Source organism: Somniosus microcephalus, chromosome 13 (genome assembly GCF_052327205.1).
Source record: "Somniosus microcephalus isolate GS21.2 chromosome 13, FLI_Smic_1.0, whole genome shotgun sequence".
NCBI lineage: Eukaryota > Metazoa > Chordata > Chondrichthyes > Squaliformes > Somniosidae > Somniosus > Somniosus microcephalus.
This window is the reverse complement of record NC_140999.1, coordinates 106,056,897-106,079,226: the sequence shown is the minus strand read 5'-3', so window position 1 is coordinate 106,079,226 and position 22,330 is coordinate 106,056,897. Positions and strand designations below refer to the sequence as shown.

Sequence of the window (22,330 nt, the reverse complement as noted above, 5' to 3'; positions counted from 1 at the left end):
AAAAGGCCCAAGAAGTGCATTTATAAAACACTTTTCACATCTCAAGATGTCCCAAAGCTCCAATGAATTAATTACTTTTTGAAGTGCCGTTGTTATGTAGGCAAACGCAGCAGCCAATTTGTACACAGCAATAAGCCACAAACAACAAGACATAAATGACCTGCTGGTCAGCACCACAACTCGCTGCTCTTCTTTTACATCCCTCCAAACAGACAGGCAGACAGCCCTGGGATTTAGCATCTCACCCAAAAGATGGCACCTCTGACAACATAGCCCTCCCTCACTGAAGGGTCGGCCTAGGTTATATGCTCAAGTCCGAAAGGGGGCCTCCACTCCACTAAAAGCTTTCCTAGCCAGTCTTGGCATCAAGTACACATTTTTCAGTGTTAACTTGAACACAATATCCCCTACATTTGTGTGTGATCTGTGCACAGAATAAAAAGATACAGTACATTTTTTGGAAATTGCAGGATTGATATTGTGGAGGGCACTGTACTGAAGAATAGCACAATGTCACACACAATCCAATGGTCAGCTTGATATATAATAAATTAAATGTTCAAGCACATTTTTCTAGCATCTTTGTCCTTTTGTTTTAAAATGCTGCATTAAAAAGATCTGCATTTTACAGTGTTCTAGCATGTAAAGTTTGCAGTAGCACTTCGTCATAGAATATTCCTGCACAGACACAGACCATTCAACCCACCAAATCTTTGCCACTGTTTTCCTCTATAAGCCATCTAATCCAACCCTACTCTCGGCCCATATGCATTCTCTGACTTTCATTTTTCCAGCAGCTATCCATTTCCAGACACTTTATGGAGTCTGCTTTGTGGCTGCGAATTACACATTCAAATCACCCGGTGTAGTCATTTAAAAAAAAAACCCTTTCCTTTAAATCTTTGTGCCATAATTGAACTTCCTTTCACTCGTTCCCTTGCATAAAGCTGGGATTGCTGACTAAGGTCAGTCACATCCTGATTAACAGACTGGACGAAGCACACCACAGAATTTTAAAATGTGTTTGCTTCAAATTCAATTCAGCTGTTGCAGGTTCTTTCAACCCATCAGGGACTGTTACATTATTGCTAGAAATTTAGCAGTTAACATTTTCTCTCAGCCTCATTCAACCAGTTAGTTACTGTACAATTCTCTTCCCTCCTTAAATCACATTTCTGACTAGATGAGTGTACTGGGACTTGCGATCAGTTTCCCCATGTCTTTCTAACTGGTATTTGAGAACCTCCTTTCCACCAGGGGCAATCCTCCAGCAAATGCAACAACACCTTGCATTTATATAGCACCTTTAATGTCGTAAAATGTCCCGAGGCACTTCACAGGAGTTACCAAACAATATTTGACACCAAGCCACTTAAAGACATTTCAGGACAGGTGACGAAAAGCTTGGACAAAGATGTACGTTTTAAGGAGCGTCTTAAAGGAGGAGAGGGAAAGAAGTTTAGGGAGGGTATTCCAGAGCTTAGGGCCTTGGCAGCTGAAGGCACAGCCGCCAATAGTGCAGCAAAGAAAGTCGGAGCTGCGCAAGAGGCCAGAATTGGAGGAGCGCAGAGATCTCGGAGGGTTGTAGGAGATTACAGAGATAGGGAGGGGCGAGGCCATGGAGGGTCTTAATTCGAGGTCAGGAAGCAAATGTAGGTCAGTGAGCACTGGGGTGATGAGCAATGTTCCCTCATTTTTTTTGTGTGTGTGCGGCCCCTTTAAGAGGCTGGGCGGCCCATTCAAAATACCGCGCATACGCGGTTTTTTGTACTGGAAAGCCGGAGGCTTGGCTGCGCGGGAGGTCCCAAGGCTGCGCTGCTTAAAGGGAACAGTGGTGATGAGTGAATGGGACTTGGTACAAGTTAGGATACGGGCAGAGTTTTGGATGAGCTCAAGTTTAGAGGGTACAAGGTGGGAGGCTAGCCAGGAGAGCGTTGGAATCGTTGATTTTAGGAGGCAACAAAGATATGGATGAGGGTTTCAGCAGCAGATGTGCTGAGGCAGAAAGAGGCGATGTTACAGAGGTGGAAGTCGGCAGTCAATGATGGAGAGGAGAGGCAGTTGGAAGCTCAACTCGGTCAAATAAGACACCAAGGTTGCGAACAGTCCAGTCAGCCTCAGACATTGTCCAGGGAGAGAAACGGAGTTGGTGACTGGGGAACAGAGTTTGTGGCAGGGACCAAAGACAATGGCTTTGGTCTTCCTAATATTTAATTGGAGGAAATTTCAGTTCATCCAGTACTGGGTGTTGGACCAGCAGCGTGATAAATCAGAGGTAGTGGAGGGGTTGAGAGAGATGGTGGTGAGGTAGAGCTGGGTGGCGTCAGCGTACATGTGGAACCAAATGTGCTTTCGGATGAAGTTGCTGAGGGGCAGCGTGTAGATGAGAAATAGGAGGGGTCCAAGGATAGAACCTTGGAGGACATCGGAGTTAACGGTACAGGAGCGGGAAGAGAAGCCGTTGCAGGGGATTCTCTGACTACAACTGGATAGTTAGGAATGGAACAAGGAGAGTGCAGTCCCACACAGCTGGACAACAGAGGAGAGGCTTTGGAGGAGGATGGTGTGGTCAACAGTGTCAAAGGCTTCAGACAGGTCGAGAAGGACGAGGTGGGATAGTTTACCATAGTCACAATTACATAGGGTGTTATTTGTGACTTTGATAAGGGCTGTTTCAGTGCCGTGGCAGGAGGTGAAACCTAATTGGAGATGCAGTCAGGATCTGGGGGTGTGGAGATTGAGGAGTGCAAACTGCAGTTCTACTGCTGAACAGCACAGTATGGAAGTTCAGTAATTAACTCAGTGACACAAAGCCGTCATTTTGATTAATAGATGCTCCTGCATCAAATAAGCAGCTATAAAATGGCCAACGTCTGTTACTGACAGAAGCTTAGATTTGCCAATTGGTGTTATATTTATATTAAATGATTTCCGCCAGAATTAAAATAATGTCAAGTCAAAAACATCACGCTACAGTCTGCTTGTGGCTGCTATCATCAGGCCTTATAACCAAGGGCATTTTTCGAACAGCAATCTTGACCCAAGAGCAAGATAGATAACACTAGTGATGTGCTAACTCGAATGCAACTATGTATCAGTTACAAGATGTTTGTACAATATTGCAATGGTTCGATAAGTTTGAAGTTGTGCAAGTACATAATTTAAACTCCCAGTATTTGCCAGGATACCTGTACGTTTTTTAGGCTGTTCCAATATTGGATTTGAATGGGGGGGGGGGGGGGGGTTTATACATAAGAGGAGCTTTTTGTTCATCCCTGTTTGGGTTGTTTTGCGGTGGATGGCAGGCTCAGCCGAGTGCTCAGCATGCAAAAACACCATCAGGTATGGTACTGCCTCCAATAGACAGAGCGAACCCAGGTTCAAGACTGCATCCATGGCGAATTAACAGATCTCAGCTGGGGTAGCAGCATAGTTACTATAACTAACCCAATTGTGCCTGCGTTCTGGGCAGGGAAGTCGGGTATGGTTCCTGGTCCATTTTTATTGAGTCCTGCTGGAAGTGTATGTGTGGACATTGGGTGAAGGTAGGATCTGCCCATTCAGGTGGACATAAAATAAATCCTACGGCAGTATCTGATGAAGGGCAGGAGTTTTCCCTGTGTCCTGGCTAACTCAATCAACACCATCAAAATAGATCAACTGGTTAATAATCCCATTGCTGTTCTTGCTGTGCACAAATTGGCTGCATTGTTAGCCTACAAAAAAAAAGTGACTGCGCTTCAAAGGCAATTAACTGGCTGAGGAACCCCTTAGGATCACCTGAGGATGTAAAAGGTGTTATATAAATACAAATGTTTTCTTGTGCGGGTCACTGGAGCCAGAACAGGGAGATGTATACAGCACTTATAGAACCCTTCCACAAGCAGGAAAGAAGGGCTGAAACGTGGACTCTGCCAAATAGACATCTCAACAACATCAATACCACTCAAAAACACCAAAGTGCACCAAGAATGATTCTCATTAGTCATAATAATCCATATAGCCACAAATCTGCAAGAACTGTACACACAACATGCAACAATATATTCCTCATTAAGGAAAGTAATTTGGGTATTTTATTAATTTATTTAATATCTAAAAAATGTTATCACAGACCACCACATGGCAACTAGTGTGACTTCAAGCAATACACTTAGAACTTTGCCATTTGTGAGACCAGTATTGGTTCCTTCAATTACTGGGGCAAACAGGTGTAACCTTGATTTTTTGTCATTTTTCCTCAGGATTATAGTTACCGTATCAATGTACATATAGACAAACTTTTAAAGCAAAAGGAAAATTAGTATAAGCTGGGCATTCATATTTGGGAATTAAATTTTTGTGGCGTATGACTCAATTGGGGTGCAACCTATATTACACAGGGTATTCTATGTGTTTGTCAATATGGTACCTTAAAGTGTTGAGAATTCATATTAAAACAGATAATATGACTCAATTATGGAAAGGCAAGTTCATCGGACTGCTCAGCATGCAAAAACACCAACAGGTGTGGTACTGCCTCCAACCGACCAGAACGATCCCAGTTTCAACACTGCATCCATGGCGAATTAGCAGATCTCAGCTGGGGTAGCAGCATAGTCACTATAGCTACCCGCATTGTGCCTGCGTTCTGGGCGGGGAAGTCGGGTATGGTTCCTGATCCATGTATTGAGCCCTTCTCTAAACTCCAGTATTTATTGAACACCCTGTACTCATTACAATTCAATAGCTGTGTGGATGGAATATTAAAGATTTCAGGAGCACTTCAATGGAGAATCGTAACAAACACTTCAAAACAGTCTTTTCCTGATGCAGAATACTCTTCTTTCCCTCCTCAATATTTTTCAATGATCTGTTCTGACAGTCCAGTGAATCGGGCCAATTTTTTGGCAAACTTAATCACATTCGCCCACGCGAATCGGATCATCCACAGGAAATTGTAGCGATGTTTAAAAATACTACCAAAAAAAACCAACAACTCACACTTCAACAACCCCCTCATCTGGACAGCTACCGATTCCACCCACTGAGATTCATGCACATCAGCGCTCAAGTACACAGCTCAGCTCAGACAGAAGCCAAGCTTCTCCACATAAGCCATTCTGAAATGCAGACTGGAGGGGGGAGAGTTTATTGCTATGTCAGCTATTTAAATCGCAGCTTATGGTGATATTATCACCGAACCCAAGGGATGAGGGGATCACGGGAGCAGATCGAGATGAGACGCCGACAGGCAGCTCCCCTACCCCGGGGGGAAACCAATCAGGAGTGTTTGAGGAGAGGAAACAGCAGCATGGGACATAAAAAGGGGCGGAGGCCGAGCTGTCAGGACACCGATCCCCCTCTCCATACTGACCCACCGCCGCCTCCTCCTCCTCTCATGGAAATGTGACTGAGGCCGGGGCTCGGCCCTCAGAGTCTGTCAGCCCGACCACCCCCACCCGCAGATACAGTCACTCCATACTCACATTCCTCCAGTTCGTCCTGGGAGTCCTCGTAATACAGAGAGAGGCCTATGAAGAGAACAATGTGGAAACACAGAGATAGGTTGTTAAAAGCCGCGGATAAACAGTGTAAAAGAGCCGCTAGCGGAGAGATAACTCACATACCCGCCATCTTGGATGGAGCTGGGGGGGGAGGGGAGAACCTGCACCCTACTTCCGTACTTAAAGCGCAAAATAAATAACTACGCTCAGTGCAGCAAAATTCCTACTGATAAACCACCTATCAGACAGGTAGTTAGAATCAAAATTAAAGCTCGGTAGAATTATTTTCAAATATAGTCCGGTGATCACGTGCTCAACGGTCCGGCTCCTCCCCTCAGGCTTTAATGGTACCTCAGGTTATTTAAAAAATAAAAAATATATATATATAAACGACAATTTCAAGTCTTTAAGCTGTATAAAGTAATCAATATTGTTTTTAAGAAATAAAAATATATACTGAGAATTATCTGATGGATCAACTGACTAGGTCACGTGACAGCAGTTCGGCAAGATGGCGGCCGCGGCTCTGTGGAGGGGAGAGTTTGCTGCGGCGCCGAGCGGCTGAGGCGGCGGCCCCCCCCCCAGGAGATTAGTGACTTCTCGCCGACTGTCGGTCCTGCTTTTTTTTTAAAAAAAAAATTCGCCTTTTAATGCATTTTTTTAAAGTTTAAAAGCCGATTGCTGAGCTTTTTTCCCCCTGTGTATTTTCTTTTAACTGGTGGGAATTGTCCTGGCAGGGAGGATGTGTGTGGATTTCTGAAAGCTGTGAACTTCACCATGGCTTTGAGGGAGCTGAAAGTTTGCCTGCTTGGGGTAAGTGGTTGTCTGGGTTACAGCCTACTCAAGAATGGTTGCAATCATCAGTGTTTGGTGACGAGCAGTTGAAGATGTTATGTTTATTATACAGTTGCCATCTGCTATGATGATTTTGTACAGTGGATCTTTAAAAAATAAACACGTTGCCAAATGTTTATAAATAAATAAGAGGGAGGAGAAACTGTACATGCAGGAAATCTGAAACAATAACAGAAAATGCTGGCAGCACACCAGTCAGTCAGCAACTGTAAAGATCAAAGACAAGCTAACAATTTGTGAGGTAGTTGTATTTACAAATTACAAATTGTTTAGCTGGAGCGAAAGCATAGTTTCATATTTTTGTTTAATGGGAATTGCATCTAGCTAGCAACCTGGGTATGTCACGAGGAGAGAAATGTTTTAGGTTGAAAGAATAATTATGTTCTAAATATAAAACATGATGTATAAGGGAGAAATACATGTTTTATGTGTAAATTAGAGCTATTAATGGGTAGGTTTTTAATTGCATTGGGATATACAAATTTGTCAAAGTCCTGAGATCTTTTCTTTCCAGTTTTGAAGAAGGGTTCGACCCGAAACGTCAACTCAAATTTCTGTCCCCGGATGTTGTCTGACCTGCTGAGTTTTTCCAGCATTTTCTGTTGTTTTTCCTGAGGTCTGATGTTGATTGTTAAACCAGTAATGTTAACGAATCCAAATATTGAGCAATGATTCAAGGATTGAAAGAGCTGCAGGCTTTGTTATTTTTAACGATAGCAAAATACTGCAGATGCTGGAAATCTGAAATAACAACAGAAAATGCTGGAAAAACTCAGCAAGCCAGGCAACATCCGTGGAGAGAAAATAGAGTCAACGTTTCGGGTCAAACCCTTGCTATTTTTAATGTATGTTAATATGTTGTCACTTTATCTTGTGAGTGATGTTTTGGACTTTTTTGTGTTAAATTTACCTGTATTCCTTTTTTGTTGTTTAAATGAATTCCCTAATCTAATTGGCCCCACCTCTTGTGTCTGGATCACATAGATTAACCAATGTGATAGACACACTGTCAGCCACTGCACTGCTGCTTTCTGGGAATGAGGGGCAGGCTGAAGATGGGATCATACAGCCTGCCAACCAGGAAAGTAGTAATCCTGGTGCGGAGGAATTTTTAAATTATTATCTTTATTTGCCAGGGTTTTTGGTGCTGGGATTTCAATACTGAGTATATGTGGGTCCTTAACCAGTGATTTTTTTTTCCATAAATTGATTTGCCACAAACAAATTATATTTTGTTCTCTCTCACCTTGGTGCAATGCTTTACAAAACCGATAGGATTATCTTTTGCTTTTGTTTAGTTTGGTATTCGAGTTTGCTTTTGTTTACTTTGGTATTAGAGTAATGTGAGCCTCAAGATTACTGTTGTCCGTATTACTGGGCAAATGCTTAATGCGTTCATATGACACTCCTTAGTATCTTATTTTAACAAGGATGTTAAAACATTTAAAATGAGAGTTTACGCCTGTGTTAAAATGTGTGCAAATTGGCTACCACATTTCCCTACAGACAACAGTGACTACACTACAAAAGTACTTTCAACCTGAAACGTTAACTCTGTTTCTCTCTCCACGGATGTTGCCTGGCCTACTGAGTTTTTCCAGCGTTTTCTGTTGTTATTTCTACAAAAGTACTTAATTGGCTGCAAAGTGCTTTTGGACATTCTGAGGTTGTGAAAGGCATTATATAAATGACAAATTCTTTTCAAATGTTGTGTATGCGTTAAGAATTCATCTGCTAATGTCATCTGCAGTAATTTCTAGGTTTTAATCTCTTCAGTCTTCGGTTGTATATTTAAACGCGCTCCTGTATGCACTGCTATACTTTTTTCAGCTCTATTCTCTTAGGCAGAGATAGTATTCTGCGATAGTACTGGCATATTTGCACCCAGCTTCTAGTTAAAAAGATTGAGTCCATGAGTGATCAAAACTGAAGGGACAGACTTCTGAAGTAGGGATTTTATTTGTCCAGTGTCAGTCCCCAGCCTAATTTACTGACTACTTTCTCTTCTTAACCCCCCCCCCCCCCCCCACCCCCCAGTTAATTTGGCAATGACCCCTGCTGAGTTCCAATGAATAGGGTTGTCGCAGCACAGTAAGGGATGTGAGTGGTCAGAGGAATGTCAAAATGACCTTTTCATTGTTGGGTTCAGACACTCATGAAATCTAATACACATTGCTGCCTTGAAATTTAACCCCTTTAAGCAACCTTTTAACTTGGATACAAGTTATTTTTAAAATGTGCTTTTATCATTCCCATGGAAAAATAGCTGAAGAGTTCTGAATCATCAACAGTTGTTGCTAGATGACATTCTCGAGGAGCTGTGCTTTGCTGTGAATGTTTGCTATATACACACACACAAGACATTCCATTTCTATGATTACCCTGACCCTAAGTGTATAATATTCTAAATGAGTGTTCCAATTTCAAAATTGGTTCTCTGATGCATTACTCCCCTTTTCTGGAGCATGTGATGGATGCCTCAGTAACTTGGTAACTCAAATTCTCAGTGTACGGCTTTAAGAAGCAGACAACAGAATCAGTCTGCAATGATGGGGGTTTGAGGGGAGTGGCTATCATAGAATAGTACAACAACAAAAAAGAGGCCTTTCAGCCCATCGAGTCTGCGCTGGCTCTTTCAAAGAGCAAACTAGTTAGTCCCACTCCCCTGCTCTTTTCCCCATATCCCTGCAATTTTTTCTCTAGAGCATTTATCCAATTCTCTTTTTGAAGGCTACTATTGAATCTGTATCCATATTCACCATCCTATCGGGCAGTGCATTCCAAATCCTAACCACCCGTTGCGTAAAAAAGTTTTTTCTCATGTCGCCTCTGGTTCTTTTGCCAATCATCTTAAATCTGTGCCCTCTGGTTATCGACCCTTCAGCCATTGGAAACAGTTTATTTTATTTATTGGCCCAGTAATTCTTGTCACAACGCGTGAGTACGGACGGGGTACTCACGTGTGCCTGGAGGAATTGCCGGTTTTCAGCATGCACAGCGCATGCGCTGAAAACCGGCATTTCCTGTCCTCTGACCCAAGGGGTTAAGAGGCAGAACGCGCGCGACTGCACAGGCAGCGCGTGCGCAGTGAAATTCCTTTTTTTTCCCCCCAGAGTTGCGCGTGTGTAAAGGCCTCCGGTCTTTACGCGTGGAAAAACAAGACGTAAGTATTTAGTTTTTCAGGTAAGTGGGCTTTTAGTACAATGTAGAATTTTTTTTCCCACAGGTTTGTTATTTTTAAAGAATTTACAGGATGGTAAGTTTAGTTTTAGACCCTATTTTTAAAAAATTTATTTTTTTCAAAAAATTGATTAATTGTTTAAAACATTTTTAAAACTTATTTATAGTGAATACAATCAGTGGGATTTTTATTTAAAGTTAAAGTAGTGTTTTGGCAGCCCATACTTTTCATGAGTTTGACAGCTCTTACTGTCAAACTCATGAATGAGTTTCCCCTCCCCTGATTGGCTGCACAGTGCTCACCTGATCCCAGCCGGCACACCGCACTAACTACGCTGCTGGATCAGGTAAGCACATCGCGCCGACATCTGAACCGGGCCAGTGACAGGAAATGCAAGCAGGCCCGGGCTTCAGATGTCGGCACGCAGGGTGAGTGCACATCGGGGGCTTGCACGCGCGGCAAGCTCCCGATCCTAATTTCAGGGCCGTTATCTAAACCCTTCATGATTTTAAACGCCTCTATCAAATCTCCTCTTAGCCTTCTCTGCTCGAAGGCGAACAACCCCTGCTCCTCCAGTCTATCCACACAACTGTAATCCCTCATCCCTGGAACCATCTTCACGTCCTTCCTAAAGTGTGGTGCCCAGAATTGGATACAATGCTGCAGCAGGGGCCGAACCAGTGTTTTTTATAGACTTAGCATAAATCCCTGGCTTTTGTAATCTATGCCTCTATTTATAAAACCCAGGATCCCATATGCTTTATTAACTGCTTTATTAATCTGTCCTGCCACCTTCAAAGATTTGTGCACAAACGTCCACAGGTCTCTGTTCTTTAAAATTTAGCTTGTATTGTCTTTCCTCATTCTTCCTACCAAAATGTATCATCTCACACTTTTCTGCGTTGAATTTCATCTGCCACGTATCCACCATTCCACCAGCCTGTCTGTCGTCTTGAAGACAATTACTGTCTTCCTCACTGTTTACTACACTTGCAAGGTTTCATGTCATCTGCAAATTTTGAAATTGTGTCCTGTACCTCCAAGTCATTAACATATCAAAAACAGTAGTGGACCTAGTACTGAACCTTTGGGAACTCCACCGTATACCTCCCTCCAGTCTGAAAAACAGCCATTCACCACAACTCTCTGTTGTCTATTAGACAATTTTGTATCCATGCTGCTACTGCCCCTTTTATCCCATGGGCTTCAATTTTGCTAACAAGCCTAATATGTGGTACTTTATCGAACATCTTTTGAAAGTCCATATACACAACATAAACTGCACTGCCATCATCCACCCTCTGTTACCTCATCAAAAAAACTCAATCAAGTTAGTCAAACGTGATTTGTCCTTAACAAATCCGTGCTGGCTCTCCTTTATTAGTCCATGCTTGTCCAAGTGGCTGTTAATTTTCTCCTGGAATATTGTTTCTAAAAGCTTCCCCACCACCGATGTTAAACTGACTGGCCTGTAATTGCCAGATTTATCCTTTTCCCCTTTTTTGAACAAGGGTGTAACATTTACAATCTTCCAGTCCTTTGGCACCACCCCTGAATTTAAGGAGGATTGGAAGATTGTGGCCAGCACCTCTGCAATTTTTACCCTTACTTTGCTCAGCAAACTAGGATGTAACCGATCCAGACCTGGTGACTTATCCACTTTTAAGTAAAGCCAGCCATTCTAGTACCTCTTTATCTATTTTTATCTCATCCAGTATCCTGACAACCTCCTCGTTTACCATAGCTTTGGCAAAGTCCTCTTCCTTGGTAAACACCAATGCAAAGTACTCATTTAGTACCTCAGCCATGCATTCTGCCTCCATCAGTAGAACTCCGTTTTGGTCCCTAATCGGCCCCACCACTACTGTGACAACCCTTTTAGTGTTGACATGCCTATAGAAGACCTTTGGATTCCCTTTTTATGTTGGCTGCCATTCAATTCCCACACTGTCTCTTTGACCCTCTTATTTCCTTTTTCAGTTTTCTGTACTTTTTATATTGAGCCTGATTCTCCCTTGTATTATCAAGCTGACATCTGTCATACTTTTTCTGCTTCATTCTCTAACTCCTTCGATATTCAGGGAGCTCTGGCTTTAGTTGCCTTCCCTTTTCCTTTTATGGGAATGTACCTAGACTGTACCTGAAGCCCCTCCTCTTTAAAGGCTACCCATTGCTTCATTACATTTCTGCCTCAGTCTTGACTCCAATTTACCCAGGCCAGATCCCCCCTCAATTCCCTGAATATGTACTTGCTTCCTTTCATTCCGGCTGCCATTTTTGGGGGGGAAATTGGATGGCATAGTGGCCTCGACAACTCTGCAGCCTGACTTCAAATCTAGCCCAGAGTGACGGGGTGACAATCTCGAGCCAGTTTCTACTGAACATGGACTTACAGTTTAAAACTGTTCCCAGTTCAACATCAATTGGAAATTTCACTCGGGCCACAGGATGTCAGATGTGAGAAATGGAGCAAGGGTAGTGTGTGGTTGTGCCTAAAGCATGTTGTTGGTGCAGAGCGGAGGGAGCTTTACTCTGCATCTAGTTGTGCTGTACCTGACCTAAGAGTGCTTGATACTAACACTGGGTGCCTGAAATGGGAAGAGTTCCATTCCCCAGCATTAAAATCCCTTTCTTTGATGAGCCAGAAAAAAACTTCTGTCTTTGGTGTCAGTCGTGGCTCAGTGGTAGAATTTTCACCTGAGTCAGAAGGTCGTGGGCTCTGGTCCCACTCCAGAGATCTGTAAGCTAGGCTGATACTCCAGTGCAGTAATAAGGCAGTGCTGCATTGTTGGAGGTGCCATCTTTCAGATGAGCCGTTAAACCGAGGTCCTGTTTGCCCCCTCGGGTGGATGTAAAAGACCCCACAGTACCACTTGAAGAGTAGGAGAGTTCTCCCCAGTGTCCCAGCCAACATTTATTCCGCAACCAACATCTCTAAAACAGATCATCTGGTCATTATCACCTTGCTGTTTGTGGAACTTTGTTGTGCGCAAATCGTTTGCCATGTTTCCTATATTACAACAGTGACTACACGTTCAAAAAAAATGTAATTGGCTTTAAAGCACTTCAGGACATCCTGCGGTTGTGAAAGATGCTATATAAATGCCAGTCTTTCTTTCTTCTGAATCACTCCTGCCTTGCAACCTGTTCTGCTGATGTTCTACTGCACAGTAGCAAGGCTCAAAGTTAGTACATAAAAGTATGGTACCTCCCAGGGGCTTAGTGTGGTTGAATAGAACATTGTCTTTTCACCCTTGGGCTTGGCTCCAATTCCAGTCGGGGCTGATGGATAAAAGTCCCTCTGTTGGCTGAAAAAGCACGAAGCAAAACCTTCCAGGTCCTCCCTAGCCCCGAGTGGGCAAGGCTCATGGCACAAGACTGGCCAGTAAGTAAGAGATTGCTTTGAGAAACAGAACGGTTCACCTGGGGGTAGTGCCCATGCATTGTTCAGATGTTGACAGTGAGGTGCCTTTACTATGTGTGTGATTTTTGTATGGGATTTTTCCCTGGAAGCAGTTTCCCAGCTATCTGTTTAAAAAATGTGTTGCCAGGTTATTGAAATCTAACTGTAACCAAATGCTTCGCTTTTTGTGCAGACCTCAAAATGAAGCTTGTTGGAAAGGTGGACAGTGAATGTCATCAGTCTGTCACAATTTAATGGGATGCTTCTGGCTGTACTTTCATTTAAATGGGAGTTTGCAGAGTATTCTGCCAAGTCACCCAAGTGCTTGTTTTATTGCCAACCTTTCTGAAGTTCACCATATATAGGATACACTTGCAGCACGACTACAGCTGAATCATTACCCTCAATCTCCCAATCTGGTGCTGCCTATCACTTCCTGTTATCTCATTGACTTAAAGACTGACCGTTTCTAAAGTGAAAATTGAAACATGCGAGACAAACATACAATGCCGCAAATTCCTCATTCTTCCTTTTTTAAATGCGTGATTATGCTACACCGAGCTGCATCCAGCCTGTTCACATTTATGACCATTAGAGTTTGTTTCCCCCTTACGGATTCTGGCAAGCTCTGCTTGTGGTGCAACAAAATGGTTTCTTGAGCAGCAGTAACATGGGTGTAGTATCTGCCATAATTCTAGGGTGTAGTATCTGCCATAATTCTAGAAGAGGCAGAGATTGTGGCTGCAGTTGGTAGTAACTAATGCATGCAATCAGGAAATCAGTGTGCTTGTCAAACAACCTGTCTGCTTAGTGGTCTGGCCAGTCTCCTGTTATCACCTGCTGATTTTAATGTAGTCAACCTATTGGTTTCAGGCCCTGTGTAAAACTTAAAACAACTTAAAAACCTCAAGTTACCTGTGAAACAAGCCTAAACTTTGATTGGCTTATGATATCTTTTACACACTGTGATTAAGTGCAGATTGATGTCATTAAAATTGTGTGAGAGATAGAGACAGGCATATCATTCATTTAATAGTTGTATATTTGAGTGATCCCGACACCCAAGCAGTTGCCTCTGTACATCCAATATTTTGGGGGAGGAAAAAGATGTTGTAATAGTCAATAGCGAAAGAACTTTATGATAATTAGTGCTGTGTTCTCACAATCTGTGTTTTGTCATTTTTTCCAATGACATCTGCCCTGGTGGCACTACTGGAATGCAAGAGGGTTATCAGTTCTATGGCTGGAAAGCTAGAGATGATGGTGCAGAGGGCTTCTCTTGAGTAATGCCACTTTGTACATCTGGAGAAACACCGTGCCCAGATTCCAGTAACTCCAGTAATTTATGTCCATCCTCACCTTGAGCACCAAATATAAGGAGCTCGTGGGCTTCTTAGCATTTAAAGTTGAGGACGTCCAGTCTGTTGCCTCAGCCTCTGATCACGCAGCCCTCTGTCCTCAACCCCCTTCTTATTCCAATCCCTGACCAACCAACTTTCCTTCCTCAGTTTGATGGTTGCTGACATCAACTAGTCCATATCCTCTGGCATGGTCCTTGCATCCTTTCCCATCTGCTGTCATCAATCCCCATCTCAAAACAAAAATCTATCCTCCGCCACTCATCTCCCTGACTACTGCTCTATCTCCGACTTTCACTTTTTTTTCTGAAGTCCTGGAACACACTGTTGACTCTCAACTATTCCTCCACCACTTCCTATTTGAAATGGGCTTCCATTCTGCCGATAATGCTGACAGCACACTGGTCAATGTCATTAATGCTGTCTGATGTGATTGCAAACATAGTTTGCCGTTCTTCTCATCCTCTTGGATTTCTAGACTGCAGCCAACAATGTCAACCGCTCCATTCTGCGCAATGCCCTCTCATGGGTCCATTCCTACCTGTAGGATCTTATCACTTCTAATGGATTCTTCTCCCATGCTTGTCACCTTTGGTGTATCCCGAGGTTCATGTTGACAGCTCCCAGCTCTACCATTCCGTTGCCTCTACTAACCCTAGGATTGCTGTCTCTTCCATACCTATCAGACACCAGATGATCCAAAATTTCATGCAGCTTTTTTTAAACTTGGGAAGACCACAGTTGGAGTACTGTATGCAGTTTGAGCTCCACGCTATAGGAATGATGTTGAGGCAATAGAAAGGGAACAGTGTAGATTCACTGGAATGCTGTCTGGGTTGAGGAAATACAAAGACAAAGAATGACTTCAAAAATTGGGGTTGTTTTTGTTAGAAAGGAGATGGCAGGTTGCTTGAATAGAGGTGTTTAAATTATGAAGCGATTCGACAATAGATAGAAGTAGACTGATTCCAGTGATTGATCTAGAACAAGGCGACATAGATAGAAAATTAAGTGTAAGAGATCAAGTGTGATTGCTTCAAGTGGAATATTTGCTGTAGTTCATCCTGACAAATTTATAATATTTTCAGCAGGGGGAGAAAAATAATTTGTATTTTTTTACACTGTTTTGTCATCCCAAAAAATCAGTTGTAACCACTAATTCTGTGACACTCAGCTGTGACTCAGGTGGTAGCACTCTTGCCTGAGTCGGAAGGTTGTGGGTTTAAGTCCCACTCCAGAGACCTCAACACATAGTCTAGGCTGACACTCTAGTGCAGTGCTGAAGGAGCGCTGCATTGGCAGAGGGGCTGTCTTTCGGATAAGACGTTAAACCGTCTGCCCCCTCAAGTGGATGTAAAAGTTCCCATGGGACGATTTTGAAGAAGAACGGGAAATCTCCCTGGTGTCTTGGCCAATATTTATCCCTCAACCAACATCACCAAAAACAGATTATCTGGTCATTGTCATATTGCTGTTTGTGTGAGCTTGCTGTGCACAAATTGGCTGCTGTGCTTCCTACATTACAACAGTGACTACACTTCAAAAAGTACTTCATGTCTGTAAAGTGCTATGGGATGTCCTGGAGTTGTGAAAGGTGCTGTATAAATGCAAGTCTTTTTTCTTTTAATTCTTGCAGAAATCTCACAATATTACCAATATTGCACCACATGTTTTTTTTTAAAGATTGTGCTGATGCCCTCTGAAATCACTGTATAATAGGATATATGGCTTTGCATGGATGTCAATATTACTACTGGTGAAACTGACAGAATACTAGGAAGTGTTGGATGTTTGTGTTCCATCCCAAGTTGTTTTCTGAGCAGGTCAGTCGATTTGTGACTCTTTCTTTCAGTCTTGAGTCCAGAAGTTGTTTTGTCCAGTACTTTGTACTGGGCAGTAGCCCTTGATTTTTCGATCCTTCCATAAGGTACGATATTCTGTCCTTAAGGATTATCTGAGCCATTGAATTGGTTATGTTACTTCATCAGAAGGTCAACTCATGATTTATGCAGGCGTGTTTCTTACAAGTGTGTTTAGCCATATTTAGTTTCTCCTTTTCTCTGTGAACCAGTGGTCTTCCTAATTGAAAAGAACAAGAAACCCTGCCAGCTTTCTTCAGTCCTATTAAATGATGAAATGCTGGCACAGCAGACCACTTCAAAGTTTTGTTTCAATTTTTGGGAAGTGTAACGAGAAATGGTGAACTGCACCAGCTGCAGCTGTACAGGAGCCAATTTAGTGTCCATGCAACATAATTTAACCGCAATAACAACAGAAAACGCTGGAAAACTCAGCAGGCCAGGCAGCATCCATGGAGAGAGAAACAGTTAACGTTTCAGGTCGAAGACCTTTCATCAGAACTGGAAAAAAGCAGGAAATGGAAAGCAAGTTTAGGGGCTGGGAACAGGGGGAGGGGATGAAAGAACAAAAGGGAAGGTCAGTGATAGGATAGAAAGCAGGAGAGATTAAGAGACATTGAGAGACATTAAGAGATATTCAAGGCAAGAGGAGGTGGTAATGGGACAGGTTAAGGAACAAAGGATGGCTCTAGATGAGGTGTGAATTGCGCTGGCAGAATGAAGGACAGCGTCCATGTGGGAGGGAAGAAAAAAAGACCAAACAAAAAGTGTGGATAAAAAAAGAAAAGATATATATGTGATAGGGGCCGAGGTTATGATCTGAAATTGTTGAACTCTATGTTGAGTCTAGAGGGCGACAGAGTGCCTAATGGAAAGATGAGGTGCTGCCTGGCCTGCTGAGTTTTTCTGTTGTTATTTCGGATTTCCAGCATCCGCAGTATTTTGCTACTATATAATTTAACCGCATGTTAGTGAGACTGAATGTTGGAGGCTGAGGTCAGAGTGGGAGTGGTCTGGAGAGCCTGTCACTTTAATTCTCTGGACCACTCCCACTCTGACCTCTCTGTCCTCTGCCTCTTACACTGTTCCAATGAAGCTCGACGTTAGATCAAGGAACAGCACCTCATCTTTTGATTAGGTGCTTTGCAACCTTCCGGACTCAACATAGAGTTCAACGATTTCAGATCATAACCTCGGCCCCCATTTTTTCCAGACGCCAGCAATTGCTGATGATTGATATTCCCATTTACACCTCCTCTAGACCCATCTTTTGTCTTGCACCATCATCCCTTTTGTCATTTAATCTCTCCTACCTTCCACCCTGTGACAGACCTTCCCTTTTGTTCTTTCCTCCCCTCCCCTTTCCCTGCCTCTCTACTAACTTAAAACCTGTTACATCTCTAACTTTTTCCAGTTCTGACGAAAGGTCATCGACCTGAAACTTCAACTCTTTCTCTCTCCACAGATGCTGCCTGACCTGCTGAGTATTTCTAGCATTTTCTGTTATTTCAGATTTCCAGCATCCCTTGTATTTTGCTTTTGTGGCGACTATCTTATGTTAATGGCCTCTAGTTTTGCTCTTCTCCACAAGTGGAAGCACTCTCTCTGCTCTAACAAAACTTTCAGAATTTTAAAGTCCTCTATTAGGGCACCCCTTGGCCTTCTCTTTTTTTTAAAAGAGGAAGAAAGGTCCCCCACCCCCCTGTTCATCCTTTCCTGATGGGTATAACCTAGCAGTTCTGACATGGACATTTGGAATATATAACTGTTTGAAAGAGAGGTTCAATATTCCTCCCCCGCCTTCACCTGGGCACTAGTTGGGTGCACCTTTTTAAAATTTGAAATGAGAATATTATATAAGCCAGCATTCTATAGGTAGATTCAGAAGAGGGAATGCCATCGCTGCTGGTATTGACTTTGAAAAGCAAATTAATCTGCTTAGCTGCGTTATATCTTTCTAAATTTGTTTGAATGCACAATTCTTATGGCATTGGCAGGGAAGCTGGTGTGGAAGAATTACTAAACTCAAGACTTTCAGGAAATGGAGATTAGTACAGTGTAGGAGTTTTACTCTACACTGGCACTGCAACCAATGCAGTCATTGTTGACTTGGATGTCCTAAGTGGAAAATTGTTGCATTCCTCAGCATTAACATTTTTTTTTACCTTGCTAAGCAGAAAATTAATCAATAACCCCTGCCTTGTCAGAGTCCACATGTACATTTTTAAATGAACCCTGAACTAGACAATTTCATTCACTTTGCCTCCAATTTCCACCCTTCCCTCACCTTCACATGGTCCATCTCTGACTCTTCCCTTCCCTTCCTTGACTTCTCCGTCTCCATCTCTGGGGATGGGTTATTGACCAACATTCACTACAAGCTCACTGACTCCCACAGCTACCTGGACTACACTTCCTCCCACCCCACCTCCTGTAAGGACGCTATTCCATTCTCCCAGTTTCTCCGTCTCCGCTGCATCTGCTCCGACGATGCCACCTTCCACACCAGTGCTTCCGACATGTCTTCCTTTTTCCTCAACCGAGGATTCCCCTCTACCATGGTTGACACGGCCCTCGACCATGTCCGTTCTATCTCCTGCACTTCTGCCCTCACCCCTGCCCCTCCCTCCCGGAACCATGATAGGGTTCCCCTTGGCCTCACCTTTCACCCCACCAGCCTCCACATTCAACGGATCATCTTCCGCCACCTCCAAAGTGATCCCACCACCAAACGCATCTTCCCCTCCCTTCCCCTTTCAGCATTCCGTAGGGACTGCTCCCTCCGAGACACCCTAGTCCACTCCTCTATCACCCCTAGCACCCCTTCCCCTTCGCCTGGCACCTTCCCGTGCAAGCGGAGGAGATGTAACACCTGCCCTTGTACCTTCCCGCTGTCTAGGGCCCCAAACACCCCTTCCAGGTGAAACAGCGATTTACTTGTACTTCTTGCAATCTAGTATACTGTATTCGCTGCTCACGATGCAGTCTCCTCTACATTGGGGAGACCAAACGCAGATTGGGTGACCGCTTTGCGGAACACCTCCGTTCAGTCCGTAAGGGTGACCCCGAGCTTCCAGTCGCCTGTCATTTTAATTCACCGCCCCATTCCCACTCCTCGGCCTCTTGCATTGTTCCACAGAAGCTCAACGTAAACTCGAGGAACAGCACCTCATCTTCCGATTCGGCACTTTACAGCCTTCCGGACTCAATATCGAGTTCAACAATTTTCAGATCATAACCTCGGCCCCGATTACATTTTTACTTATATTTTTCATCCACACCTTTGTTTTGGCCATTCCGCGCCCCCCCCCCCCTTTTTTTTCTCTCTCCCACATGGCATCTGTCTCCCATTCTGCCAGAACATTTCACACCTAATCTAGAGCCATCTTTTGTCTCCACTAGTCCTATCACCATCTCGTCTCGTTTTGAATACCTCTTGATGTCTCTTCCCTTTTCATTCCCTGTGCCTCTTTAGTCTTGACAAAGGGTTTTGACATGAAACGTTGACTCTAATTTCTCTCCACGGATGTTGCCTGGCCTGCTGAGTTTTTCCAGCATTTTCTGTTGTTATTTTGTACATTTTTAATGTGATTCTGAAGATTTCATACAGTAACAATCAATTTTAATGGAAACAAGTTACTTCAGGGCAGTGTTGTGATTGAGCCTGGTGCAATCATTCTCTGTTTTGAGAAACCGCTTATGGTCACTTACTCCATCTTGCTACATATTACTGTAGCTTGCTTCTGATAAAAGTCAAATGTGCCTCATTTCTCTACAGTGATGCTTTCCAAAATGGGCACCAGTTATAAATGTGCCAACTGTAATGATTGTTCACTTGAATCATTTGAAGGAGCAATGATATCTTTCCCGTATCAATGTTACTATGTTTTATGCTTTTAAAACTGTTGGTCACATAGACCAACCTTTTGTGTAGAACTGCCCTAAAATGACATTGTGAATGCGAACAGTGGGATGTGGTAGGACCTCACATTCTTGAAGTTACTGCAAAGGAACTTTGTAATATCATCATTGGAGTTGCATGAAATATGTTTTTCCTCAGGCTATCCTGAAACCAGAAATTTTAAAGCATAAAGGAGCAGCAGCATTAGTAAATGGACAGTTTGTAAGTTTTTTCAGAGTGCACTTTTTAATTCCTCTTTTCTGTCGGTTCCTCTGTTCCCTTCCGTCGCCTCTCGCCCTCAATGCGCTGACTCTTCAGGGTACTGTTCCATGGGTGTTCGTCAGCTGAGGGATTATCATTAGTTGAGTGTCCACAGGTTATTTGACTGCCGGGGCAGGTGGCGAATCACAGCCAGACCCGATCTTCTCCTCTCGACATCCACACACGTGCTTCCAGCAAGGGCCGCTGGATAATGATGAGGAGGAACTTTGGCCAGTTCTCTACTTGCCTAGCTCAATATCAACAAGGATTTAGCTGAAATATCTAACTCCGCGCAAGGTGGGGATCCAGCGTGGTTCCTTTCTGCTCGGTGCAGCACGGTGGCATAGTGGTTAGCACTGTTGCCTCACAGCGCCAGGGACCCGGGTTCAAATCCGGCCTCGGGTGACTGTGTGGAGTTTGCACATTCTCCCCGTGTTTGCGTGGGTTTTCTCCGGGTGCTCCGGTTTCCTCCCACAGTCCAAAGATGTGCGGGTTAGGTTGATTGGCCATGATAAAAAAAAATTGGCCCTTAGTGTTAGGGGGGGATTAAATACGTGGGGTTACGGGGATAGGGCTTGGGTGGGATGGCTGTCGGTGTAGGGACCGGGTGCTAGGGTTTGGATGATCAACCATGATCTCGTTGAATGGCGGAGCAGGCTTGAAGGGCCAAATGGCCTACTCCTGCTCCTAGTTTCTATGTTTCTATGCTCTGATGTCCATTTCTGTGATTGGCAAATTACGGTGAAATACCATACACTTCATCTCGGCAGCAAAATACATATGATATATGACAAGGCAGGTAAGTACTGTGCAGTTTTCCAAAGTAATGGAGAATATATGAATTATAATACCCTGTTTTCAAAGCAGAGGTTTTCAAATGTTATTGTTTGCAGGGACCCCATGCAAATATTGACACCATCTAACTTAAATCTGGCGACGCAGCGGCTTACAGTGCAGCTAGGACCAACCTAAAAAAGGGTATCAGGACTGCCAAAAGGAAACAGACAATGCGATTGAGGATCATTTCCACAACAACTCGGACCCCCGGCGCATGTGGCAAGGCATCCAGTCCATCACTGACTACAAGAGCAAAAACACCAGCCCCCCCTGGTTAGCGATGCCTCCCTTCCGGAGGAGCTTAACAACTTCTACGCTTGCTTTGACAGGGACAACAGGGAGCCGGCTACCAAAGCCTTGCCACCCCCGGAAGACCAGGTGCTCACTCTGTCGACCTCCGACGTAAGGGGTGTTCTACGCGGAGTGAACACACGTAAGGCTGCTGGACCTGATAGCATCCCTGGACGGGTACTCAAGGAATGTGCTGATCAGCTGGCTGATGTCTTTACCGCCATCTTCAATCTGTCATTGGCCCAGGCAGTAGTCCCTACATGCTTCAAGACCGCTACCATTATTCCTGTGCCAAAGCAAACGGCTGTGACGTGTCTGAACGACTATCGACCTGTCGCACTCACACCCATCATAATGAAGTGTTTCGAGAGACTGGTCCTGGCTCGCATCAAAGCCAGTGTTCCCGCCTCTCTTGACCAACACCAGCTTGCCTATCGTGCAAACAGATCAACGGAGGATGCAATCACAACTGCTCTACATTCTGCATTGAACCACTTAGATGGTAAAGAGACCTACATCAGAATGCTGTTCATAGACTACAGCTCAGCATTCAACACTATCGTCCCCAACAAGCTGGCCACCAAACTCCACACTCTTGGCCTGAACACTTCCCTTTGCAACTGGACCCTGGACTTCCTAACAAACAGACCCCAGTCTGTCAAATTAGGTAACCACACCCCCCCCCCCGACCCTGAACACGGGGGCCCCACAAGGTTGTGTGCTGAGCCCCCTCCTCTACTCCATCAAGAAAACCAAGGAAATCATTGTGGACTTCAGGAAGTCTAAAGGCGGAAGTCACAGCCCCATCCACATCCATGGGGCTGTGGTGGAAAGGGTGGACAGCTTTAAGTTCCTCGGAGTCCACATCACAGAAGACCTCTCCTGGTCCCTCAATACC

The 22,330-nt window shown here is 43.9% G+C and overlaps 2 protein-coding genes across 2 annotated transcripts in view; one reads left to right on the top strand and one right to left on the bottom strand.

Annotated features, from left to right (window-relative positions):
- ppp4r1l (protein phosphatase 4, regulatory subunit 1-like) overlaps positions 1–5,752 on the bottom strand; it is a 66,925-nt gene extending 61,173 nt beyond the window's left edge. Inside the window, 2 exon segments of the mRNA XM_086005189.1 lie at positions 5,469–5,513; positions 5,610–5,752. Of these exon segments, the coding sequence (XP_085861315.1) occupies positions 5,469–5,513; positions 5,610–5,616 (52 nt within the window). The 5' untranslated portion in view covers positions 5,617–5,752.
- Positions 5,753–5,978: 226 nt separating this feature from the next.
- rab22a (RAB22A, member RAS oncogene family) overlaps positions 5,979–22,330 on the top strand; it is a 106,585-nt gene continuing 90,233 nt past the window's right edge. Inside the window, exon 1 of the mRNA XM_086005186.1 lies at positions 5,979–6,299. Within this exon, the coding sequence (XP_085861312.1) occupies positions 6,264–6,299 (36 nt within the window). The 5' untranslated portion in view covers positions 5,979–6,263. The remainder of the gene's footprint in view (positions 6,300–22,330) is intronic.